This window comes from Carassius carassius, chromosome 34 (assembly GCF_963082965.1).
Source record: "Carassius carassius chromosome 34, fCarCar2.1, whole genome shotgun sequence".
NCBI classification, from domain to species: domain Eukaryota; kingdom Metazoa; phylum Chordata; class Actinopteri; order Cypriniformes; family Cyprinidae; genus Carassius; species Carassius carassius.
In genome coordinates this window covers 22,288,705-22,316,307 of record NC_081788.1, presented here as the reverse complement: position 1 = coordinate 22,316,307, position 27,603 = coordinate 22,288,705, and the positions used below count along the sequence as shown (strand labels likewise).

The window sequence follows — 27,603 nt, the reverse complement described above, 5'->3', positions numbered from 1 at the left end:
AACTCACTTTATGTCATGCTGAAAAAGCTTAAACCAGTTTAAATTGATTTGCTGGTCTTAGCAGGAACATGAAAGCCATATCAGACTGGCTTTATATGGGTTTAGAGCTATTTTCTCAAACACAGCAAATCAGTATAGACATAAAGCAGTATGTCTAAGTGATATATTAGGCTATATATTTGTGTGTACTATGTAAATATAGTAGCCATTGCTGTGCTATATGGCTTTAATTCCAATAAATAAACAAAACAATGCGATGGTCAAATATCGCCAAACTGGCCATTTTCAGACAGATTGTACTTGTGGTGCGCTGCAGGGATTCATCTCGGCAGTTCACATGACTGAATTTAAACCTTGCACTGTTTCACAGCCTTTCATCCTACAAGTAATTTGAATAAATTTCACTTCAAACACACATTTATGGAGAGGGGAATTTTACACTGGTAATACCAACACTTCAAAGGCTTCACAACTCAAGGATGAAATGGCAGAACCTGTGAGAAAAAAGCAAGCAGAAAGTGCATCTCTTAGCCTCTCCCTAGCAACACTACCGTTGAGTCCCGCCTCACTCCGAGTCTGTTAAAAGTGGGCGGAAGTGTCGGCCCTTTATTTCAAAAAACGGAGTGATGTCAAATAACAGCAGACTCGCTGACATAGTCAGCTGTCTTCCAACCAGCTTATTCAACGCCCATAAACCGGCCGGGGAGGATAACTCGATGCCCGAGACGTAGCCTAACCATTCTGCAGGTAGTGGATACAATGTTTCTTTTGAAATTATCCATTGTGACGTCGTCCATCATCGTCACAGTGCAACTGCACCTCCGTGCGCGAGGAATCACTACGACAGAACATTTGTAGATATTCACGCCTGCAGTTTGAAACGCTTGATCGTTGACTGAAAACCTATTAAAGCTTATTTCTACGCGTGTCAGTTTGAAATACCGGGCTAGTGTCAGTTAACAATTTTGATAATCCTCCTGCAAGCAGTCTTTGAAGTGAACATCAAAGAAGATTCGCTTTTTACGTTTCATATTCAAAATGGGCGGGAAGCTTGCATAAAACTTACAACACATCCTTGCAAACCCACTGGATGCATAATAGAAATGTCCTCGCGGAATAACAGTCAACTAACTCTATTTATGTTTCAGAGGTCGGTCGGAGGCTTGAAATGACAACATCTGCGCATCGCAGTTCTCCAGCCCATTGCACCTGCATAAAGTTAATATCAGAGGACTCATGAAAGGGACGTTTGGCTCTGAGATTCGAGCCAGCATTTTTTAATGTGACTACTACAGATCTGTTTGAATGTGAGATCATATCTGGATCGAGACCACAGGAGAGCTGCATGCCACTCATGGGGAGGAACTTCGCGCATCGATCATAATAAAAGAGGATGTTTCTTTTCTTTTCCCTTTTTTCCCCTACATATAATTCTTGAACGTGAATGTATTTGATGAGAGATGGCATGGCATCCCTGTTTTCTCCGCTGGTTCCGATGGTTTCGATAGGACGATATTAATGTGGGTGGACCTTGGCGCATCTCCAACGGATATTTTTTTTTAGGGGGCCGCAGGATCTGACTATTTACTACAGCTTCGTAGTACTTTTTACATATAAACCAGCGGACTTTTTTTTTCTTACTCAAACACCAGAGATATTCCACTTCATTTGTCAGGATATAATGGCCGAGGACGCAGCTATAGATAGGCTGAGCACTGCAGCTGCGATTGGAGATCTTAAAGAAATTGAGCAGATACTGCAAAGCAACGTAAACGTTAATGAGAAGAACAAGTACGGCAGGACACCATTGCAGGTTAGACTCACATATCCACGAACGACATTCATATCTAAACACGATGTTTATAATGCATATAGTCCATCAGCATAAAAAAAAAACATTTTGTCCTTTTCTTTCTTGCACCCACTAGCAGTGGCCTGGTTGATTTACCTCTAACTAAACCTGTGGTTTTTTAAAAAGTTTACCTGCGAACCAACAAGTATGCACCTGTTACTAATGATCTACATTTTATTGCCAACAAATTAGCGTCACTCGTTCTCTGATACATAAAGAACTTGTTGTAGAAACTGAAAAGTGTTTTATTACCCCACAGTCAGCTCAGAAGCTAAATGAAATCTGATATTATAATTTTTGGCAGCCTTTTACACTCAAAAAAAGGATAATTCAGATAACAGTTTATTTGTTTTTATATTTTTTTACAACATAAGTGTAACAACAAAGTTAAAATGTATTATGATCATGAATTTTCTACTCTAAGGCCCGAAAATGTATCATTTCCTATTATGGGGTAGGATACATTTCTAGAATTTAATCAAATAAATTAACTAAAATCGTATAAGCCTCGAGAGACTGTTTTTGCTTTTTAAGTTGTTATTTCAATTATGCATAATATATTTTGCTTATCAGAAGGCCGTCTGGTCTTACACCAAGCTCAATATAGCTGTTTAATTTCGGACAGTCTGAAATATTCTAATATTACTCATGTGCTCGTGTCATATTCAATTCACACAACATGTTCTCTTCACTTCAGAATGAGTGATAATCTGAAAACTGGGTAATCCCCATATTCGAAGTTAGTAGCCGTAGCATATTGCAATTTCTGCCAATGCAAATGTGGTATAGGCTATATATGTTGTTGGTACATGATACATAAAATATTCTTGATTTTTTGTTTTAACAACATTACAATTTTAGGTTAAAATTATATGAATGAATAAGGAAAAGTGTATATTTTAGGTGCATGCTGTGACTGTTGGTTTTGACCGTTTTATCACCTTTTACCTTCACTTAAATCAATTAAATGTGCGATGTGACTAATGAATTAATAAAAAAGGATATTCCATGTGTTCTCTTAATTAATATGGGTTCAAAAAACGCATGTATAATAATTATCCGAGAATGAGCTGTTTAAAATGAAGCCATACCAATAGTAAAAAAATCCTGCATATAGACTGGTGAACTTCCTCATAAACACGATTCAAAGTTTGTTGGGGGTTTTTCATGAGCATGTCGATTAGGTCTATGCCATCAATTCCTAACTTAAAACCTATTATCATCAGAGGTCAGAGTCATCATTTAGGAGGTCGTCATGTGCTTAAAACTAATAGATTACACCACAAACCTTTTCTTTTTAAGTCACAGGTTTTTCTGTTTACATGATAAAGTATCTTCTAAAAATAATAAGGTACACACTCTAAGATATACAGTGTATAGATAGATAGATAGATAGATAGATAGATAGATAGATAGATAGATAGATAGATAGATAGATAGATAGATAGATAGATAGATAGATAGATAGATAGATAGATAGATAGATAGATATTCCTTATGCATTCATGTAGATTTTACTCTATCGGGATAACAGCTGTATTAATATTCTCTATCTCTATTATATTAACCCTCTCAGGCTCAAATTAAGTTTTAGTAACTTAGTAACTTTAGTAACCTTTAGTAAAGTTTTTAGTACTCCAGATACATAAAATATGTATCTGGAGTAATAAGGTTTTTAGTTTTTAACTGTTGCAAATCAGCAACGCCTGCCTTGAAAGGGTTAATAATAATAATGTACTCATGAGGTTTAATTAAAATGCACTAATTTCACTAAAAGTGATTGATGTAATTAATCAGTGTAACAATATTATGAAGCACCTTAACACATTCTCTTTGGGTTGTATCTCAGGTGATGAAACTTGGCTGTCCGTGCATAGCGGAGGCGCTGCTTCGAGCAGGCGCCGACCCAAATGCGCGCGATCCCATCCTACGATTGACCGTCAGTCACGACGCCGCGCGAGACGGGTATCTGGACACTCTACGGGTGCTCGCGCAGAATGGTGCTGATGTCAATCTCCCTGACAACGACGGCAACCTGCCTCTGCATCTGGCGGCGCGGGAGGGGCACCTGGATGTCGTGCAGTATCTCGTGTCTGACTGCAGCACGCCGCCTTTTCTGCCTAACGCGATAGGTTACACGCCTCGTGACCTGGCTTTCATGCACAGAAAACACAGAACTGTGGAGTGGTTAGAGAACATTGTGCCTTCACAAGCCAGCTAGAGATTATGACTATGGGCCTGTGTGTTTTGTTCTGTAACAGAGGTAGCAAACAAATGCTGAATGAGCGTTTTATTGCATTGCAGACCATTCAGTCAACTACCTCTTATTGCATTGTAAAATATTGGGCTCAGGGGCTTTTTTGTTGTTGTTGTTGTTGTTGTTGTGAAGAACAATTAACATTTCAATTGACCTTGCATTTATTTTACATTTCCCCTAATGTCAACTGGCTTAATAGATTTTTAATTTTTATGAGATATTTTTCAGGTCATCTAAGTCTCCATTCTTTTATTTGTATAGATCATTTCTTTCACTAACTCTCATGCAGGTTACACATGTCCTACATGTTTTGATTTATAACAAGAAAAAAAGATAACATAAATTAACTGATGTGCTCGAAGAAACCTATCTCTTTTTTATTGAAGTAATTGCACTATAATGGTCAAAATTCAACTTTAACCCCTGGCTGCTCTGTTTTTGTTGTGTTTAGTTTTACGACATGGAACTTGCACTTTTGCTTGTCATTTATGGCTTTTAACTTTTGAATTACTGTGAAAGATTGTCTTTTGTTGCATTGAAAATATTAAAACCTTGCAAAATAACCAAAGACAGCTGTTAAACGGTTTCGATATGTGTTCATGATGATGTGTGTTTAACTCTGGCCTCGCGTCACTGAAATACGGGTATAGGCCTATAAAACATTTATGAGACTGTATTAGAAACAAGAAATATAATTGGCTGAGCATTGATAACTATTGTTTGATGTTGTCAAATGTTTCAAACAGGAAAATAAAACGCTGTGACGCTCGCGGTGGCAGTTGTATATTTTTACTGAATCATTTACATACTAAGTCGTCCACCGTTCCCTTTGTAAACAGAAAGAGTCTTACAGTCGACAACAATCAGATTTAGCTTTCATTGTAGTGAAAAGGCGAAAATAAATTAATATAGCCTAATCTCTATTGTTTTAAAATTCATTTAACGAGAATAAGCAACATTTTACTCACCTTTAAAATATTGCAGTATAGTCAATGACGCCACACTTGGGCTACTAAGTTTCTGTCCAGATTATGATAAACATGTTTTCAATTTCTTAAATAAAAGTCATGTAACTGTGTAACTGATCGGAGATTTTTATTTTTTATTTTTTGTAAATAAATAAATAATGATTCAGATTTTAGATATATGACCTACACATACAGGCTGAATGAACGTTCTAATGTAAAAAAAAAAAAAATCTTAATATTTAACACTTACTCTGGCATAAGTAACTTTTTTTTTTTCAAATGTTTTTAACTTTTCATGACAAGGCACGCCTTATTTAGGTCAAACTGAGTATAGGCCTAAACCTACATCTTTCTACATCAAAAATAAATATAAAAGCTTTGTAATGACGTTTCAATTTATGTACACTCACATTCAAGTTACAAGGACTGTATTTTAGTACCTCAATATATTTATTGTCATTAAATCCATTTTTTTATAAAAAGGTATAGGCTACACGTTTTTTCTCATAAATGTATGAAACAATGAATTCAAAGATTGCATATCTAGGGACTTGGAACATGTGTTTAAACTAAATTATTAAAATATCCTTTTCATAATCTCCAACATCCTTGTTTGTTGCTGACCCATATCGAAACAGCGACTGAAACGCATGCACAATGAAATCGAAATATGTGCTTTCTCTCGCAGCAATCTAAAACAAATATTTTGACTTGTGGTGTGTGGCAGACATTCATTTCAAAACCAGGCTACAAACAGGAGCGAGTGGACACGTTTCAACCACGAATTCGTATGGAACTAATAATGTGCCATATTTGCTCGGATAACCCACGCAATGGGCTTTAATTTTAGAGTTCGTGCGTCGTGGATGCATGGATTGTTGCCGAATAGCTATAAAGCCAGACGATGAATAATAAAATAGTGACTCTCTGAGGGTTTTCATGGTCGAGCAGCAGCAGAAGTCCGTTAGATCGGTGGGAGGAAACAGTCCTGTGCGCAGCGCCAATATTTTCAAATTTAGGCGCTTTAGGTGTAAAACCGCTCAAGATTCTCTCCAAACCTACTCTGAGAGAGAAGACGACACTTATAGGGGGTTTGGCGTTTCAAAACGCAGTTGTTGTTTTTTTGTTTTGTTTATGGAGATACCATGGAGTGGTCTTCCTGGTTGCGCGGCTGCGTAAAATCTTCTAGAAACGCACGATGCTTGATCAAGCTTTATCCTTCAAATAATAAATTACATTTATGACAATTATTCAGCTATCGGCACGGGTTTATATTGACTGTCAAGGAGAAAAAGGTAAATAAAACTAAATGTGCAAACACTCTAGACATGTTTGGGCATATCTATGGTCAGTTTATAATTCATGCATAGTTTAAAATGAAAAAAGAAAGCTTTTTATGTCATTTGGGAGAACTGTGTGTGGTTAAGTCAAAACAATAACATTATCAATATGTTGAATGAATAGCATTATAATGTGAAATCGAAAGTCAAAGATGACACAATGGAAAAATAAAGACTTTGCTAAAGGTTTCGATAGATTTCAGTGCTTAAAAAATAGGAAGCAAAGATTATGACCCTGTATTCTTAATCATTTCGAGACAGACTATATTGTATAAGCATATATTGTCTCTATATATTTGCATACATCCATCACTGGAAATAATGGTAACCTAAAAATGGTGACATTCATTTATACCATCAAAACTCAATTTTTGGGGGTAAATCAGGTAGAAATAGCTCATTAAGGTAACAATTGCAGGTCATAACTTTTTACAGTGTGGCTACAGTGCTACCTTATGATAGACTGTGATGTATTGTTCATAGATTTTAGCATATGTGAGTGTAGAGGTCTTCACATCTGACCTTTCAGGAGAGTTGATCGAGCTGACAGTTAACAGTTAAATGGGAACAGCTACTTATGTCATCTCATGTGGGTTTACAAAATGGAAAATGGAGTGACCAATGCAAAATATCATATTTTTATACATGAGAATATTGTAAGAGAGGCCTTTTTATTATTTTAATACTAGTAAAAATGTATTGCATAAGGGTTAATTCATATGAATGTTGGAGTTCCTTTTTGCTCATTCAGTAATTTTATTTTAAACATATAATTGGTCACATAGAAAAACATACAGAACAATATAATTCATATAAAAGAAAAATGTGAAAAACAAAATGTGTATAATGTATTCATTCATTCATTTATATTTTATTTTAAGTCACCCTGCTACAAGATCAGGTCCATTTTAACCAAATGGAGACGAGGGTGCATCATGTGGCAGACCTTTCATCTGCATTTCACAAACTGTTTGCCCAGGCCTGTGTCTGATTGTTTTTCCAGTGTCTGTTTAATTGCTCAACTGCAGTATTTTGTTTTGTCCCAGTGAGATCACCGAGTGTCAAAATCTTTCATGTTAGAAAAATAATTGTTAGTCCTTGTATTGATCCAGAATGGGTTTATTTTTGTGCATACATCTATTTATGTCATGTTTTACTTAAGAATAACAAAATATTTTAAGTGTGCATAGGATAATTGATTATTTAAGCCACTGTTTTTAAATTCAATATGCAAAAATAAATAAATAAATAAATACACTGTAAAAAAGTGGCAACCTGGAATTATTCCCTTAAAGAGCTATTTGTACCTGATTTAACCCATAAAAATGAAAAAAAGTTTTGTTGGTATAGTTGATGTCATTTTAGATAGTAGTAGTATTATAGTAGTAGTAATATAAATATATGGCCAACCTATCTTGCTTTATGTTTGAAATTGAATGCAGGATGCTGAATAAAACACCCATTGCATTACAGCTAAAGTGTCATTGATTTTGTGGCCTATATAACAAGTTTGCTGCTTTGTAATTTATGAGTGTTACAAGTGCTTGTCAGCAGCTGCCATGGTGGAGTGCCACTTGAAAACTTGTTTTCCCCCATGGTTGTGTGCAACTGGCCAGTTCAATAGGGGCACATTTATCAGACTTTTGGGAAAAACTGATGTTTTCAAGGTCATTTGTAGTTGACAGCACAGACGTCAATTCAAGTGCAGCTTCCTTCCACTTTCTGCAAGCACTGGGGTTTGTGTCACAAATACACAAAATATGATGAGCAGATTTTTCAGATAGATAGATAGATGTGGAGCCTCTGAACTGACAGAAAGATTTGACAAGTTGCTGAAAATGATCAGGCCAGATTATCTGCTTTATCCTTGTCAATGGAGCTGCCTGATCAACAGTGTCTAGCAATGCTGATAGATGACATACCTGTACCAGTGGCCTACTTTACTCCTGTTCACAAAGTATTTCTAATCGCACCTTTTTAATGTGCCGATCAGGAGTTACACCTGAACCTTATTTATTGAAAGTATACTTAATGAGGTTTTGTCTTACTGGCAGTTTACTGGGTGTCTATGCAAACTATATTACTGTATGGCAGATATTAAACAAATATTTATTTGCATATATTATTTGGTGTGTATGTAAATATATAGAGGAGGAATTTCAGGGACTTTCAGGTCAAGTCAGGTTGCCACATTTATAGTTATTATGCATTATGTATTATGTAATTGTCAATAATTAAAATGCTTTTTGAAAATCTTTTTATTTCCAAAAATAATTTACAAATAAATATAATTATATGACACAAGTTATTTTATTTATTAATATTTGTAAATATTTTTCATGATTGTTTACACGCTGCTGAAAAGCCATTACTACAAAAAGACATATTGCAGAAGTATTTCATTTTCAATACTTAGATTTAAATGTAATTTTTTTTTTTTTCAATAAAATATATTCTCCTCAAATCAGTGTCAGTGCAAAGCAGCATCGTGCTGTGACAACTTACCCCATATGTAGTAGTGTGAGTTAATGTGTTTAATGACTTTTCCCCCCTTGGAAACAAGTGTGTGTTCAATGTTTTTTTTGCAGCCAAGACTTTAAGGTATGTAGTAGCACAGAAAACGAAAATAATCCTACATTGAGACATATTCACTAGGAGAAAAAAAGTGACAACTAAGCCCACCTTTTCCTGTATGCATTTGTCAGTGCAGGAAATATTTATAACATTTTTATCAAAAATCTTTTTCAAGCATGTTGCCTATTATTGATGAAAAATCTACAATATACAAAATACACTTGAGAAATGCATACACCAATAACAAGATGAATGGCACTGGACTTAAATATAATACACAATAAAAAAACAAGCTATGATTTGTGATTAACAGCATGACCACAATTTTAGCTCATCGGTATAACTTTAGTAATGGTCATCCCAATTCAAAAAAAAAAAAAAGCAACTGCAGTTTTTAAAACTAAATGAAAATGGCTAAATATCTTTGTATGTTTGTTTTTGAAAGAGAAAAAAATAAAATGCGGAAAAAAGTGAAAATGGCTGGACATGGCCTACTAAGTGACTCAGCAGTTCATGTGCGCAACAGTAATATGCGCCCTCTAGTGACGCACAAATGTTACTGCAGTATAAACAGTAACGTTTTTACGAGGTTTTCAGCGCGCTACGCAACGCATTACGTAGGCTACTGACGTAATTTAACAAAGAAAAAAAAGTGTAAAAAGGGTAACGATTTGACTTCAAATTAGTTTAATTGACATTAATCATGGATGTACAGTGGTAAGAATAAACATGTGAACCATTAGAAAATATCTGGATTGCTGCTTTCCTAAATCAAAAAAATCCACAATTACAGACGAACAATAATTGTTTGGTGTATTCAGTAAAAATATAAAATGTGCTACTGTGTTTATTCAAACAGTGTTTGTCTATTATTGTGATTATAATTAATTCAAGACCACATTTTAGAAATAATAAATGCAGAAATCCAATTTGTTTCTAACTTATTCTCACCACTGTATATATCTAAAGTTTTAAATTTCATTTAAGTATTATATGTTTTTCAATTAAATTTACAATGAGAATTACCTTGCATTACAGAAAACCCTTTTAATATTAAAAACTGGTATTCAAACAAAACAGTAAAGGCACAGACAATTACATAGCATAAATTCTATTTATTATTTGCCTGTAGTACATAGAAGCATAATTTCATATATACATACGTTTATATATATATATTCACAAACGGGACACTCTCACAGCATTACACGCACGTGCCACATACAAACAGATCACAGGTAATGTCCATGAGCTCCCAGCACATCATGGTGTATCTATTTTCTGTATGCATTGATGACATGTCTTCTCAGGAGCAAAAAGTGTCTGTGAGCAAAGTTATTTTTATGTTCAAATGCCCATTTATCATTATCATCATCATCATTCTGTCCTCCCGATGCTGGTTTAGAGCCCCTGTCAGCCCAAAACGTCCAGCCAAAAGCCTCCTGCTTGTCTGGTCTAAGGCAATAGAGCTCCACGCTGTAAGTAGAGACAGAAAAAAAAGAAAAGACAATCCTACAACAAAGTACTGTGCAAAACCAGGCCAATTAATTTTCTATGAAGAATATGTATCCCTCACCTTCATTATTAACTACACACTTACAGTCACTCTACACAAGGCATGAGTTCAAACGCGAGGAAAAAAAACTTTTTTTTTCCCCATTTTGATTAATTAGGGGACAGATTTAATGCCAAAGGTGCATACCTACTACTACCACTTCTAATTTTCAGCAATTACATTCTCTTTTTATAAAATTTGAGTTAAGAAAAATAGAGGCTTGATTTCTATGCTCTCTTGTGCTTTCTTTTATAGACAGAGAGAGAGGGCTGGGCATAATTTCCCTAAGCATAAACCATCTTTCATTTAAAAAACAAACTATACAAGCACATCTCCGCTTCGGATGTGATCATAATGCCTGTGGTCTGATAAAAAAAAACTGCAAGAGGGGAAAATACTTATATATTACTTATCCATGAGGAATCAAAAAACTATTTCAAAGCTTATGAGTCCCTTATGATGTCATACTGACTTCTCTTAAAGTATCTGGTACTGAAAATTTAAAATTAAAGTAACTATATACCATTGCACTATTTACAATAAAGTTAACTAAACACACAAGTGCACCAGCAACGAAGATGAAATTATCATTATTGAGCAGTTTCACACACTCATATGTGTACTTTCATGAGTCACTACGGCCTATATTGCATTAATCACTCCAGGCTGACCTCATAGCCACCTTCAGACTTTCAGTGACTTCAGTATTTTTTGAGGGTAAATACATTTTTCAGTTGTGTTACTACACTGAACAGTACTGATGATTTTAAAACGAAAGAACAAAAAATGTATTCACAAAGAAAAAATTAAGCATGACCAATATGTGAGATCAGCCATTATTGTGACATGGTAATGCAAGAGGAAAAACTATGTTGTGTGTGTGTGTGTGTATTTTTTTTTTTTATTGCTGCACCAAATCCATTTAGACTTGGTGCTCACAAGTGATACAGAGCACACATTGGGCAGCTGAAGTGTTCACGGAGTAGTTTAAAACAACCCAACAAACATAGAAACTCAAAAGCTAACATATGGTTAAACAAAACATTGCGTGATGATTTCTGGTGTGCACATATGCACGTGCGTGTATAAAGTTGGGCTTAAATCTTTGAGCCAAAGTGCAAAATTCATGATGAGACTTTTTTTTTCTTCTTTCTTTGCATGTGTATGTGCAATGCCATTTGTTTTGCTCCACTGCAGCTTCAGCAGAAATGAAACGAGCCCTTTATGGAAACCGACATGGAGAAAGAAAGAATTAAATAGAGACTGAATGTTAAAGATGCATTTTTAAAAAGTCCTCCAGTATGTTTCTTGAAGGTTCGCCTCCTTCCAGTGTAAGTGTTGCTACAGTGGAAAAGTGGGACCGGCTTGTCTAGGTGTCGTCAATGAGAGACAAAGGAATCGAATGATAAAGTTTTCAGGGTGCAAAATGCCTCCTGCAGATTTCCCTGTCCAGCAGGACAATGCAGGCGAGGTTTAATTATCACTGTGGCCTCCTTTATCCCATGATGCCACAGGCACACCATCCCACACCAAAGTCAAGCGGACAGTTTGTTTCTTTATGCAAAGGGCCGTGTGAGGACAGGACTCAAGGGTTGTGTGTGTACAGCAGGGATCAGTGCAGGCAGTAGTCAGTTAGTTTCGTAGGACGAGAGCAAGGCAGCATCTACAGGCTCCATACAGGAGGGACACGTAAAGGACCTCATCAGCCAGTCATCTATGCAGTCCAGGTGGTAGATGTGCATACAGGGCAGGAACCGGATGGGGTCTCCATACACAAAGTCCATCATGCAGATCACACACCTGCGTGGAGAGAGAACGTGTTAACACACACCACAATAAGCTTGGCAACAAAGGGCACAACATTTCCATAGACTGCTGACAGGCATAATGCATAATTTAAAAGTTGGTCACGCCTGCCGGATGTTGAATCGGAAATTGAATTAGAATGCCAGGAAGAATAATTTACTGAACTGTAATTCAAAAATAATTCAATAGTCGCACAACAGAATGTTCAGGAACAGACACAGGTTTACATGCTTCCGTCTCTTTTACTCTTTACAAGAATTCGGTTCATTTAGATGCAGAACATATTTATGACCACATCAAATTTCCTAATTGCTGAAGGGCACAGGTAAATATGACATTTATTATAATGGGTTTATGTGAAGATTGTTTTAAGTTCACTTAAATTAGAAGTTGCTATTTTTTAGTCTAATAAATGTTCAAACGTATAGCTCTCAATTATACTGTAATACTGAATGCCTATAGTCATTGGTTAAATATTTGGGGGTAATATTATATAATATTAAATGTAATATTATATAATTTCATAGAGACGTGGATGCCTTTAAAGAAATAAGTATAAAAAAAACCATACTCTATGTTGTTTGTACATTCATTTGAAAATTGAACGTGAAATTATTGCAATATAAAAGTATATTTAAAAACTTTAAGATTGGTTAAATGGTTGGCCAGCTTAAAATGTTGTGGAAACAGTGATACATCTTTCCAGGATTCTTTGATGAATATGAAGTTCAAAAGAACAGCATTTATTTAAAATTGAAATATTTTGCAACATTTGTAAATGCATTTACTTCTGAACAGTTTATTGCATCCTTGTCGAAACTTGCTGATGATAATCAAATTCCATAAGGCAATGCATTATAAATGTAGGCCTAATGTAGTTAAACATTTAAATAATCTTGTAATTTAACCATAGCCATAGTAATAGCAGATTTCTGCTTAACCTGATTCTTAACAAGTGTATCTGTCCGTTTGCTTAGTTACATTGAAGCTATCGAAGGCATCATCTAAGAGCACCATTTTTTCCCCAATCTAGCTCAAAAACTTAAATTCCTTTCACCATAAATATACACATTAAAGCACGGCATATTTATAGTGAAAGGAAAGGAATTTAAGTTTTTGAGCTAGACTGGGGAAAACAAATGATGCCTTCGACACCTTTCATATAACTAAGAAACAAACAGTATCATCACTTACTCTCTAATCTTCTTCTCAGTGCCATCACTGCCTGGATCGTAGACCCCTTTGGGAAGATGCTGGATGAGGCCGATCCTTTGAGCGATCCGCACCTGCTCCTCTTCGGTCAGCTGGGTTGCCAGCCGGGCCTGGCTGGGAGTGGGGTGATACACAGGCACATGGATCTGCTCCTGAAAACACACATACTTATAGTATAAGAACATATAACAATAGTGAATATTCATCAGTCAGGTTTGAAATCTTTAATCACTTCTATGCCACTGAATATAATGCAGTCACATATGACCAAGCTTATCCAGAATTGACTACACAGCTAAATATTGCTTAATACAGTAATGAGTAAGCATCTTAATATTTGAGGCACGTGCATCTAAAGCTCCACTAGGGGGCAATCTCTCCCTTTTTGCTCCATTTTGATGTGAAAAGCCCAAATGGGACCATATTGAGTCCAAAGGGTGCTTATGAAGGGAGGGAGGTGAACAATAGCTCCCATTGAGACAGGCGCCTGCTCAGCATTCACTAATGAAAGCTGTTTGGGAGACTGTGAGCATGTTTAAGCTTTGTGTGCTATGCATTCTGCTAAAACCTGCAAATAAGGTCATTAGAACAAGTAGATGTCCCAGTAGTGTTCATAGCAAATGAGAATCAAAATATAAGCATTTATTAGAATTTCATGAAAAGGAAAACTTGTATTAAACACTGTAAAATCTGTATAACAGTTCTTATGAGACTTATTTTAGTGTAGTGACAAAATTCATAAGTTTCAACACCCATTATCTTTATTGTTTTTTTAGCACTGCTCTGATGAATATATGTGTGTGTGTGTGTGTGTGTGTGTGTATATATTAATATATACATACATACACATACACACATACAAATATTTTATATACACAAAATTATAAATTTATAGAAAAAAATTATAAATATATAATAAAAATAAAATATATAGAACAGAAATTAATAGAACAAACATATATCCATAGTTTTGGTCATGTGACACGTGATCATGTTAAATAATGGTAATTGCAATATTGACCAAAATAATCATGATTTATAAAGTGTGTGCGTGTAGTAGGTATACCTTTTTTATTATTTTCTAATTGTTTGACATACTGCAGTTCTGCTCACAATATTATATACACCTCTATTTTCTCATAAGTTTACATGCGTCTGTGCTATAATCTGTACGAACCTAACCACCATTACAACATAATGCCATTAAATTACCACTAAGCCCAAGAGAGGACATTTATATATCATTTCAGGTGTCAATGATTGTACCCTGGAGTTCAGATCATGTCTCCCTTTCCCTTAAATAAGTTAGTTTTGTAAATGAGTGTTGATTTGTGGATGGTGGTGCTGATGTTTATTGGACTGGAGGTTTCACACACTGAGAGCTCACAGTCTTGGGAGCAACAAAAAAAATCAGCACTGCTTTGTCTCAGAACAGCCACACACGGCCAAATCTACAGATATTGCTCCACAGATAATCATACTTGACAGATATTTATTACTTCCTTACATTATAAACCTCTAACCCACATTCAAATACACACGCACCACGATAACGATTAAGAAGTAGGACAAGTTTCCACACAGGGGAGTAAAGCCCATAGGCAGGAGTGAGATATGTTTTGTAGAAACCAGGCCGGAGGACTCGAGAGGTGCTGCTGGGAAAAGCAACCATGGCGTAGTGCAGTTCTGTTTTCAGATCAGATTAAAGGTGAGCTCTAAGATCAGGTTCAGGGCTCACTTGAGAATTAGGTTACGCAACAGCCATATTGAATACAATCACATGACAGACACATCAGACAGGTTACACTACCTATTTAAATGCACACTTGCTAAAGACACGACCAACAGAAAAACATCTGTGAGGCACGTACACACTCATAATGAAGTGGTCAGCACTCTGTGGTCCAGCAAATAAAGGTGTGTGTGTGTGTGTGTTTAGCTGGAAGTAAAATTGAAACATGATCGTTCTGACAACAGTGACAACTCTTGCGTTTCACTTTATGGAAAGCTAATAAAGGTGGAGTCGCTGCCCAGTCAGTCAGTGACTTTCATGTATGAAGGTACATCTTAAAGGAAATGTCTATCATTTTTGTGGCACTATAATCACCAAACCGATCTAAACCCTCATCCCATCTGCTACTGGCTGAAAAATAGATTTTGGGCTGGTTGGCGTGTTCAAACAAACAAAAAGTTTTTATATGATATATATAAAATATATATAATATAATATATAATATGTTGCCCTTTTGAGCTGGTCAGGATGTTTAAACAAACAAAGCTAAATTTTCACATGACAAAATATATATTATGAAATATTAAATAATGTAGAACAGGCTTATCAAAAAAGCCTAATTTTGAAATTTAGATATGACAAAATGTATTTTAAAATACATAACATAAAATCTAATGTACTGTATAATGTTTTATAATAATTCTATAAAATATGTAACATTAAAAACAATTAAAAATGAAAAACGAGATTTAGTTTGACTTAACGGACTGATATAACCAAGCAAATATTTAAACACTATAATGCTTTCTAATAAATCATAGACTCATCAATTTAAAAAGGTCACATCAGTGTTTTGTGAACACTATTTCTAACACCAAGTATTAAGTATTTGCTAAGTATTAAATACTAAGTATTAAGTACACAGCTCACATTTACTAGTTTTACTTTCCCCAAACTATAATGCCAGACTAAAATGTGTGAAATCGAGTGCAACATTTTGAAATATAACAGGCAACCTTTCACTGCATCTAAATGTTGTTCGACTTACCTGCATTTTAGCTCGCATGCTCCTGTGATTTATTAAAGGACATACTGATGCGAAAAACATGATTACATTACTGTTATCAGGAAAAGTAATTAGAACACCGTAAGGTGTTTATACCCAACTCTGATCATGGTTTTACAATATTGCGGTTATCGTGACAGCCCTACATATCGAACCACATAGATGGATCGTTACACCCTACAATTTGTTGTAAATCTAGCAGTAAAACAAACCCTTACCTTGTTAATAAATAAACAACACTGACAAGAAAATCATCACAAACACATAGGATTGTGGGGTATTATAAGCAGTGAGGTATACATCTAATGTATACCATCTTTAAACATTTACCAGACAAAGGAATCCTAGTAGACAGTATGTTACAAAGACCAATTTATTTGGAGAGATCATATTTCAGGCATCAAGAGCACAGAGCAACAGACTGTTAAATTGCTCAGCATCAGACATTCCAACAGACCAACACCACGAGAGCAAGAGAGAATGATTTGATTGGCTCAAACAAAGAAACACATAGTCTGATACAAACAGATGAAGCGAAAAAAAAAAAAAAAAGAGCTGGCGAGCGGGGAATTCTGTTTGGTCTGGTAGGCTTTGGGTGCTAAACAAAGCATGTCGTCCAGTATCCGGCCCTCCCTCATTACTGGAGCAGACAAACCGTCCAGTGGTCCATTTTCTGCTCTCTTTCTCAGACTCTGTTCCAGTAAAGGCTGAAAGCACCACTCCCTCTCTGGACTAAACCTTCTCTAAACCTTCATCACACTGTATGCTTCAACTGCCTCAAAATCCAAAGAGATAATAAAACTGAACTATAAACCAGTAAAACAACTGTTATTCCTGATAAAACTGTCATCTACTGACTTCATCTTTACCAGAAATCGAATCAATGTCAAGGCTGATTGTGCTTTTACAACAAACATAGGAATGAAGTCATCTGTGCTTCACATTCCTGTAGGTGTACCTCACTCGATTAGCCCAAAATAAGGCTACAGGCTAGCATGACTCAGCCAGACACTCTACTGCCCTACACAGTGGACAGAGACTACAGACAGTATGAGGAGGAGCTTCAGCATCTCCAACAACGCTGCTACTTTTAACATCATCTGTCCCTTCTCTGAGAAACACACTGATCGTTTCCTACTTTTATGAAGCCCCTACTTCAGTAATAGGCGATGGGCTTGATTGGTTAGCTAGCCCAGTGTGTTGTGATTGGCTAAACCGCCTCTGGTGTGCATCTAAACGTCCTGCCCCTCACCTCAGCGGGATTTGCTCCGATTGTATTGTAAACAACGGTGTCTTTAATTTTGCTTATCAGTTTGAGCCCGACTGAGATGCAGAGCATGTGTAGAGCGGGGGGATTCAAGGAACAGTAACTTGTGAATCCATTAGAAGACAGAATCGAGATTCATATATGAATAGATTTTACGTGGACGTCTAGTTTTCTCTTCTTCTTCTCTAAAGCAGCACAGCATGGCCTCGCCCCTTCGCTGCGTTTTCCCAAGGGAGGAGTTTATCAGGGTTTGTGATGTCACGAACCCAGGAAGTAACTTGTAGCCCCACCAGACGTTTTTGTAGGCATATATTATATATATATATATATATATATATATATATATATATATATATATATATATATATATATATATATATATATATATATATATATATGTGTGTGTGTATGTATATGTGTGTGTGTGTGTGTGTGTATGTATGTGTGTGTGTGCACAAAAAAAACAATATCTCTGTTTGCATTGAACTTTCAAGACATTGTTTACATTGACAACATTACACACTCAAGCCTCATTCAGACTGTCAGCCCAAATCCGATTTTGTGCATATCTGGATGGAATCTGATTTGAATAACTGACTGTCCACTTAGTGTATTGGAACTGTTCATATACGATTTGTGTGACCATAAGCGCTCTTTAGTTTTACAGAATATGCCGGTGTTGTTATGCCAATGCTAAAATAACAGCAATACAGATGTTGTCTTACGACATGACAACATGTTGCCGCCGCGCTGGATTATTGTCATTATGGATTTCATTTTATGAGGCAGCGGCGAAAAACACAGGAAGCTGGAATGCTTTCTTCCATGCAGCAGTCTCCATTCGTTTCAAAACTCAAAAAGGTGCGTATCCTAGCAGTACATTGTCTTTTTCCGCTTGACTTACAGTTCGCAACAACACAAGCTTGTTTCTGTAAAGACAGTCATTATGTTTCCTACAAAAACGTATAACATTTTTATGTTTTACGGGGCGTGAAAATGTGAAAAAGCTAGGCTAAATCCGATACGAGACGGATTTCCAGGAATGCGATTTTAATAGGATTCCAGACCACATATGAATGTAACTCAAAAAGGATTTGCAAAAAATCCAATTTCATGTAGTTCGTTGCCATTCAGACTATTTAAATATGATATAATTTAAATTAGATTTGCACAAAAATTGGATTTGGGCTGACAGTCTGAACAAGGATGAACTAATGTTAAAAAAGTGAAATCGCAATGAACCACCCCTTTAAGGTGACAGCATTAAATGTGAACACAATTTACACCAAGTCCATCTAACAAAAAAAAATTACTTTGTTTCTTTTTTATCAGAAAACAGTCAAATGCGACATATTATAGGATTAAGCATTTTTTAGTAAAGCTGTTTTGAAATAACCTGTAGTGTGAAAAGTGCTATAATTTATTCCTATGAATTGAGGAATTTGATGGAAAACCAGATTCACATGACTTTAGGATTCTTTGATTAATAGAAAGTTTCAAAAGAACAGCATTTTAATAAAAAAAAAAAGCTTTGTTAATGTCTTTACCGTCACGTTTGATAAATTTAATGTGCTGCCACAGATTAGAAGTATTAATTTCTTTAAAAAAATTAATAAAAAGTTACTGACCCCGGTGTAATTTCTGCTCATTCTTAATCATAAGTTCAGACAGAAAATGGTCATGTAAAGGAAAAATAAGGCCGCTATTAGTGTATGAAATCTAGGCTAAAATGATAAGAGAGCAAGAGAAATAAGAAAAAAAAAATGTTAGTCCAACTTTACAAAAAATAGTCTGTTGTGATTTAACTCAAACTTAAGCATTTACATGACATTTTCAAAACTTTTTTTTATTTTTTAAATACAGGCTGAAATTAAACTTTCAAAAGTATATGCAAATATATCGACAGTGTTACGGAACAACATTTTTCTGCACCTGCTCTGCAATCAACACTCTTTATTTGTCTGTCTCCCACACACTTTGTTCTCATTTTCTTAGTGAGAGGACTGAGGAGGTGGATGCCTCTCTAAGCGCAGGAAGGTTAACAAACAACTGTTTAAGTGCTGCTCAAGTCAGTGGTGCAGAAACGGTCTGTACCAGCTCAGCACAAAATCAGGTCTCCATTACCAAACACTAATACACTCTACATGTATATGTGTGTATAATGGCTCTTAAGCAGTGTGACACCAAAATGACATAGACAAACTGTTTAGAGAGTACTCACGCACAGTTTCACCACAATTTGGTTACATGGAGAACATTTGTTTAAAACTACTTGTTTATACAGTACACTCACTACATACATTTTTGGTGAATCCTTTAAAAGTAAAAATATGGCATTTTTGTGTGTAGATCAAATGACTTTCTTTTAAAATCGATGTTTTGCATTTCTCTACAGACACTTTAAAAGCTGCAGGCTTGTTTCTTCACACTTTGTAGACATTCATCTCCAATGAATTATTTATTTGTGTAAACTGCATAGAAATCAACACCTTTCTTCAAATCCATCTCTCTTTTCTTTTTTTTTTATAAGCAATTTGTGGATCAACCAGAGAAAATGCTCTCCTTCTGCCTACTTTACTCGAGTCATTCTCAACTTTTAAAGAATTAGTTAAAAGTTTTTAATTGTTTAGGCTTTGTTGGTATGAGTAGCCATTTAGGTCTAGTGTCTAGGACATGAGCTGAAAACTGAAAGGTTGCAGGTTTGAACCCCTAAGTATTTGAAAAGTGGTGGAAAGTTCATAATGTATTGTCTAAAAGACTAAAGGGTCAAAAGTGCCTATGTATGAAGAACCAGTGTTTATGTGGGACAAAGCAGAGAGGTAAAGTCAGGGTAAGATGATCTGTCTGGCTACTAGGTGACGTAAGGCCTCAGTGTTAGATGGAGCAACTACAGCACGAGGTAAACAGAACCAAAAAAAGAGAAAGGAATTGATTTAGGATCAAAAGGTGGGAAAGCCACACCCCAGACAGCAAGCAGTTTCAGCCCAGATCTGGCGCACATTTGTCCTGCATCGAATTCATGCAGGCCAGATGTGGGCCGGATCTGGGCCAACACTATATTGCTGTCTGGGGCAATTTTTTGTAAGGCTGAAGGGAACCTCCATTATTTCTAATGTTGGCACCTACACAAACACAGCCTTTCTCTCTCACACAGACAGGCGTATTTCACCACATACAGCCTCACGCATGAGTCAGCAAATGCTGTCAGCTGCTTTCCAAACTACCAGGAAGACCTCATATTACACTCCTGTCTGTCTCCTCATCATCATCATTCCCTCAAGTTCACTTCCTGTGTCAATTAGATTCACTATAAAGCATCAAAACACTAATGCAGTTTGGCTTTACTGCTTGAACTGTATTTACTGTTGCAGATCAGATCAGATGTGGGAGTGATTCGGCTGTTATTCTGAAACGGAGTCGTTCTCATCTGTTTAGTCTCCGTCTGAGACACAGGGAGTGAATCTAGGCTAACTCTACTGAGCTCCTTATACAATGGTGCTAATGCTGCTTAACATAGCAGCTAAAGAAACCATGAGAGCATTTGATAAGACATCAACCAGCACAGAAATCGTAATGGAAATGTTTTACAGAAAACCTAAATAATTTGACTGTTAAAAAGTAGACATTTGTAATGTTACAAAATAATTTGTTTCAAATGCATGCTGTTCTTCAAACCGTCCATTCAAAGAGAAAAAAAAGGTAAATTATTTAAATAGACTATTAAGCTGTTTTCATCAAAGTAATAGGATGAAATGTTTCGTATTAGAATGACTTCTGAAGGACCATGTGACAGTAAAGACTGGAATAATGGCTGATGAAACATTTGTTTAATGTTTCACTCAAATTACAATGATCATCATATAATTTATGGATCCTATCCTCCTCCCCACCGTGCATTTGAATGGTCTGAGACTTGGAGTGCAAATTGTAAATCAAAAATAAAAAAAATAAAAAAAAACCTGTTGAGCCCTCTGCTAACATTATGGCTCCATTTCCTGATGACGCAAATTAGCTTCATGCACACATCCTATTCTGCACACACTTAATGTGGCATGTAATGAGAGAAATCTTAAAGGGATAGTAGACTCAAAAATTAGTTCTGTTGTCGTTTGCTTACCCTCATGTCATTCCAAACCTGTCCTGTCCAAGTTTCTTTTGTTGACCACAAAAAAAAAACTATTTTGAAATGTTTTTTTTTTTTACTATATAATGAAAGTCAATAGGGTCCAGTGCTGTTCTTTCATTTTATGAACAGAAACAGTTCAAATATTATTCAACATAACTTCATTTGTGTTTCACAGAAAAAAAAGCTCTTACAGGTCTGCGTGTGTTGTGTTAAAGACAAGTTTTGCTTGTTTTTGAAGGCATATGAAGGAGGCCATTTACAGCTATCTACTACTGCATTTTAAAGATCCCTTTATAACTTAAAAAAAATAATAAGCAGAACAGTTTCCTGGCATACTTGAGAGCACAGACAGCCTCTTCTAGCTCCCTGCTTAAGACTCTGGGGGAAAAAAGTCAAGCATTCTTGGCAAGCGACACAAGAATGTGCTGAGATTTGGAATGATTTGGGTTCTCAAGGAGCCTGTGCATTTTTTCATCCACTGCATGGTTCAAACAGACCTCCTGTCTGTCCAACATTCAGACAATAGGCTGAAGTGTGCCATTGGAATATTGCACAGAGCAGCATTGCCATTTAAAAACGCTGGGTGAATTCAGCATGGTGCTGTCTTTTGCGCATTTTCTTTTCTTTTCTTTTTTTTTACACCCTTGTCTGATCTTGCACCCCAGAGACTCAACTTCACAAAACCGAAAGCGGAGCATGGTTTCTGCTGGCGTTGCGCAGAAAGGTGCCTCCTCTTGAAAGACACAGCCCAGCACCACATGAAAGAGTGCATTTATCCTATTATGTATTTCTTGTTGCATTTCAACCCTTGAGCTGTATAATGTGAGAGATTTGCTTCAAACGTGGATGCTTTTTCTTCATATAACATGATTATCAATTGTATAGAGTGCAAATAAGTAACTACCACATAGGGATGCACCGAAATGAAAATTCTTGGCCGAAACCGAAAACGAGAAAACCAAGGCCGAAAACCGAAACACCGAAAGAAATTATCCCAATTATTAGTACCATTGCATTTATTGCTATGACCGTGTACTAACTTTACTAAAATTAAGACATTGCAATTGCATAAATTAATATTAAAGTTTCAAAGATAATTACAATTACATAAATTATAAAAGACATACAAATACATGATTACAAATTATGCAAATATTTATTAAGCACATTGCAACAATGCACAGTATAAAATAAAATTCAAACTAAAAATTTATCCCACTCATGTGAATATTAAATAATAATGTACAGGCCTACTGGCCTGCAGAAAGGTTTTAAAATGAACTGTTCTCTCATAAAAACAAAGTGCATTTAGGTGAAGTGCATTTGAAAATGTTCTCTGTAGGACTAGAAAGTGCATTACTTCTCCAGTATAGGCAAGAGGGTTATCACTTCTGGGGATGGGGACTTCAGACAGATAACCATCTAGCTGTTGAGCAGTTGTGCTTGTCATCTACCTGACATTTGAGAAAAAATTTGCGAGAGTGTACTTAAATAGAGGCAGGGCATAAATAAACTTTTTTATCAAATTAAAGCAGAAATCTAGCAGAAATATGGCTAAAATCTGATATTATGTATGTATATGTATATATATATATATATATATATGTGTGTGTGTGTGTGTGCATATATATATATATATAAAATGTCACATATATAGTAGCCTAAGAACAAAATAGCCAACGTATTATTATTATTTGAGGCACTTTCTTGCAGAATTTCACTGAGCATATCAGACAACGAGGGTGCATGCCCCTCATCTGGTGCAGAGACGAGTCTTTTTTTCTGCGCTCTGATCTGTCAGTCTCCTGCGCTTGGCACTTCTCCGTCTCCACGCGGGTTCTCCGCGTCCAGCGCGGCCTGGATCATTTCTCGTGCGCACTGCCTTATTTCTGCATCGAAGTAATGGTCTTTATAACGTGGATCAAGCACATTCGCGATGAAGTGCAGAGGATCCGAAAAGATCTCAGTGAGATGTGTGCTAACAGACTATATAGGACTGTACTTTTCTTTGTTTTCACTTCGTGGTCCGTCTCAATCTCTTTGTTAGGAGACGCTTTAGTGCTGCGAATAAAGGAATAAGAATAGAGAGAATGTTTATTATCTATTAAGACCCACTGGTGTGAAGTGAATGTCGCGGGGAGCTCATGCTGCGCTATGCAGGTGCACGTGCAGGTCGCGGTTTCTGTTTGTGTCATCACAACATTTCTGCTGTGTTGTTTCGGTGATAAAAGTCTTTCGGCCGGACCAAAAATTTTCGGTGGCCGAATATTCGGTGCATCCCTACTACCACAGAACACCAGCACCCAATAGAAAAGCAAATTAAAGAGTGCTTATCAAAAACACAATCCACTGGAAAATTACACAAAAACAGGTCTGTGATCACCTTAACTCTCCTTCGATGATTACACATGCAACACTACCTAGAAATGTTTCATAAACAGGTTTATAAGCTATTTTATAAACTGCAGTTCTCTTCTGAGTCAATCTTGTGGCCCATCAAAACATTAAGGCTATTTCCAGACAAATTTGTGGAGGAAGTGGCAGAAAACTGTTAGTACAGCTGATAAGCGCAAGGAGTACAGCACAAAACATCCCACCATCTACCAGATGCTTTCATTGCGTGGTTGCTTTCACTCCATGCCAATCGGCATCTAGATTATCCAGCCAAAACTGAAACCAAGTCCGGAGAGAATGTTCCAAACTACTGAAGGAAGGTTTTGCATAAGATTTATGAGACAGTTACGTCACAGTAGCTCTGAGGAAATGACTGCATGACTGTTTGAGATGCATATGTGATTACCTATCATTTGGATCTGAAGGGCCGATGGCGGTTTGCTAATGGGCAAGCACCATTTGTTGCTGTCTTTTCGTGAAGCAGATAAGATCAATACACAAATAAAAGAATGTAACAGCATTCACAGCAGCAAACAGAGCTTGAACTTCCTCTCAGTTCAGTGCATATGCACCGTATATACCATGTCGCTTCTGTCAAAACACAGTAACGGCACATCAAATGTTTTCTTACTGCACACAATGCATTCATGGTTATCCATTTAAATGTGGTTTGCTTCACCCAACACAAAGGCATGTATCTATCGGTCAAGACATCCCATGGAAGAGTTACAGCATGCTGACATGAGATGAATGTCTAACAAAGTTATATGCCAGATGACATAATGTTAAACAACATGATCTCATGACTTGAACTTCAACTGATTCCACATGTCGTTAAAAATTGGAAAATCCCCTAGTTTCCAATGTTTTTGACTCCAAGACAATGTTGGAAAGCCACCCTGCTGTTTTATTTTAAATATCTGATGCCTTCCTGCAGCCCCTATTAAAGTTTGCAGGGACCCCAAGCCCCCTGGAGTCCCCTAGTACAGTCCCAATCAGGGGTATGTGATTTCAATTAAAGTACTTCTAAAACTACTAATAGATTAAAAAAAAACATGATTCTTCTCCTTTGTTCTTTTAGGAAACGAAAACAAAATAATATGTGGACGTTTTGTAAATATTAAAAAAGGCAAAAACGGGTTGGGAAACAATACCCGTGAGAATAACATTGCTATGACGTCACAATTGCAAACAAAGCTCGTCACAATCATAATTGTTACTTTGTCGCAATAAAGCTGGTGCTGGTGAATCAACACTCCGTGGAGGCGGCAGTAAAGATGAAATAGCAGGCTGTCCATCTGTCTGGACGGTCTGACTTGAATTGTAGGCCAAGTTTATGTCGAACAAAGAGGATTTAGTATGGCACACTGTCTAGGGCGAAATTAAACAGATGGAGCTCCTGAGGGAGCCTGGTGCAACTGATTTATGTTTCCGTATATAGGAATGCTTTTGTTTTTGCAAGCTATTACAGATAATGAATATAGCAAGGTGGTTGTTTACAACAGAAAGCAGGAGCGTGGACTCGAGACCCAGTATTTTAGTCAAAAGGAAAGTTTCTTTGTTTATTCTTCAGGGGTTTCATTAGCTTACCTGATACGGGGGTGGCGGTTCCTGATCCGGATCGTTGGCGTCACCGAAACTGGCCCTGTCTGACTGTGATTCGTGGAGCAAGGAGATATCATCCGAAGTGGGAGATTTCAGACAATTCCCCATCTCCTTTCCAAAACTCCTTGTTGTCTAAATGTTGAAATCCTGTCTGTCCCCTGCTTTCCGCCCTTAATCACTCCAACCAGACTTCTGCACTTTTAAATAGGATGACTTAATCTCTATCATTCATTTAAAATGATCCGATCATCATGAGAGATCCTGACGGAGAAAAACAAACCATTGTCGACACACAAAGAACCCTGGCAAAAAGTGTCAGACACGGATATGAAACGATGTTATTGTAAACACACACAAGCTAATCCTTTCAAATACGTCTATTTGCCCTAATGCCGGGTTATGTAGTGCTGTCCTTTGCCCCTCGCCTCAACAGTAAACACTGGTTAGCCTTCAACCGATTATATCAACAATATAAAATATGCGCTCACTCTCAATGGCGACTGAGGTAAGGTTTCCTTTCAGACAGTCATATAAGTCCCGCCTCCGGGCTGCATGGACCAATCAGCAGGTGTCTTCTTTAGTAAGGAAGGTTTTAGTGGTTATTCGTCACCCAATCAGATCGCCGACTTGCAACACCAACAAAAGGGGGTTTAAAGCATAGACAGTAAAGGTTTAAAGTCTGTAAACTTGACCGCATAAGACCTGTTTAAAGGCACATTTTTAATAGTTTTGGTTTTAGTTAACAGTAACAACGCTGACATTGAGTATTACAGATGTATAGTGTAGCCAGGATGTTTTTATTGATTACAATGTACCAGCCTAGTTTTATTTTTGTAATATTATTTTAAAATCACCCTTTTATGTTTAGAATATATGAAAAACAAAAGATGTTCGGCAGAAGGTTATGTAGAATGACAGCCTCATTCACCTTCATCTTTTTTCCATACAATGAAAGTGGTTAGCAAGGCTGACATTCTGCTAAATATCCTCTTTTGTTTTTCATGCAAGAAAATCAGTGATGATAGAATGTAAATTTTTTTGGACTGGACTATCTCTTTGAGCCGGCAGACAGCTTAGAACAAATAAGCAAAACAAAAGAAGTGTCTTTTGGAATGCTATCATATAATTTAATTTTAAATTAGAAAATGTACGTTTAGTATTTACAGGAATGTGTTTACACAGTAGCCATGCACCATATACAGGATTTGCTGACCTCTATAGCCCAAAGCCTGTAAAATCAATTTAAATCAGGAAGAATTTCAATGAGAAACAAAAGCCATAACAATGTAAACCCCATAAATCATTCAATTTTAAACATTTTGTTTTGCCACATTTCAAACATTGCCTGTGAAATTTCTAAGCAAACACAAGGTTACAGCATGAGCTGATGATTGTTTTTGACTTTGGTAGAACTGCATCTCATAAAACAGGCACTATTCAGATTACATTGCAGAAGAACAAAAATCCATGGATACTATTCAACTAATCTGGGATAAATTAATATAAAACACAAGCCTTGAAGTGCAGGATTGTCTGATTAAAACTACAACTTAAAATAGACCACATTTGAAAACTACACTACAGCTGTGTCTAGTTGGTTGAACTCCATACTACAGGGAAAAGCTCCATGAAGTAGCATTCATATACTGAACAAAGTACAATCCCCGTCCTGAACCAGCTGAAATGTTCTTTCTCTTCAATAGTGTAAGGCTGTAGTGGTTGTCAATGCATCCCTCACTTTGGCTAGAGCTGGCATGCCAGCCTGTCCTGCATGTATCTAAAAGACTTGTTTGTTTGAGCTCAAGTACGATCTGGACCAAGTCCACATGAACGAGACTGCCTTTCTAAA

General features: G+C 36.5%; 2 protein-coding genes across 3 annotated transcripts; one reads left to right on the top strand and one right to left on the bottom strand.

Annotated features, from left to right (window-relative positions):
• The first annotated feature begins 568 nt into the window (after positions 1-568).
• On the top strand, positions 569-4,878 carry LOC132114757 (cyclin-dependent kinase 4 inhibitor C-like). Of its 2 annotated transcripts, XM_059523073.1 has the most exons (3): positions 569-747; positions 1,149-1,813; positions 3,702-4,878. In XM_059523073.1, the coding sequence occupies exons 2-3, from the start codon at positions 1,682-1,684 to the stop codon at positions 4,071-4,073; spliced, it is 504 nt and encodes a 167-aa protein (XP_059379056.1). In that variant the 5' UTR covers positions 569-747; positions 1,149-1,681; the 3' UTR covers positions 4,074-4,878. The 2 variants fall into 2 exon arrangements, with proteins under 2 accessions (XP_059379056.1, XP_059379054.1); XM_059523071.1 differs by having other exon boundaries at positions 569-1,813.
• A 6,555-nt stretch (positions 4,879-11,433) lies between these two features.
• On the bottom strand, positions 11,434-26,282 carry LOC132114756 (RING finger protein 11). The gene is made up of 3 exons (XM_059523070.1): positions 25,740-26,282; positions 13,547-13,716; positions 11,434-12,346 (listed from the first exon to the last, which is right to left on the bottom strand). The coding sequence occupies exons 1-3, from the start codon at positions 25,860-25,862 to the stop codon at positions 12,175-12,177; spliced, it is 465 nt and encodes a 154-aa protein (XP_059379053.1). The 5' UTR covers positions 25,863-26,282; the 3' UTR covers positions 11,434-12,174.
• Between the last annotated feature and the right edge of the window lie 1,321 nt (positions 26,283-27,603).

Excerpts from the sequence above, each read along its gene's own strand:
- LOC132114756 (XM_059523070.1), bottom strand. The coding sequence starts at position 25,862 with ATGGGGAATTGTCTGAAATCTCCCACTTCGGATGATATCTCCTTGCTC. Across the intron at positions 13,717-25,739 it reads AACCGCCACCCCCGTATCAG|GAGCAGATCCATGTGCCTGT; the intron begins GTAAGCTAATGA and ends GTGTGTTTTCAG. Across the intron at positions 12,347-13,546 it reads ACTGAGAAGAAGATTAGAGA|GTGTGTGATCTGCATGATGG; the intron begins GTAAGTGATGAT and ends CTCTCCACGCAG.
- LOC132114757 (XM_059523073.1), top strand. The coding sequence starts at position 1,682 with ATGGCCGAGGACGCAGCTATAGATAGGCTGAGCACTGCAGCTGCGATT. Across the intron at positions 1,814-3,701 it reads ACGGCAGGACACCATTGCAG|GTGATGAAACTTGGCTGTCC; the intron begins GTTAGACTCACA and ends GTTGTATCTCAG.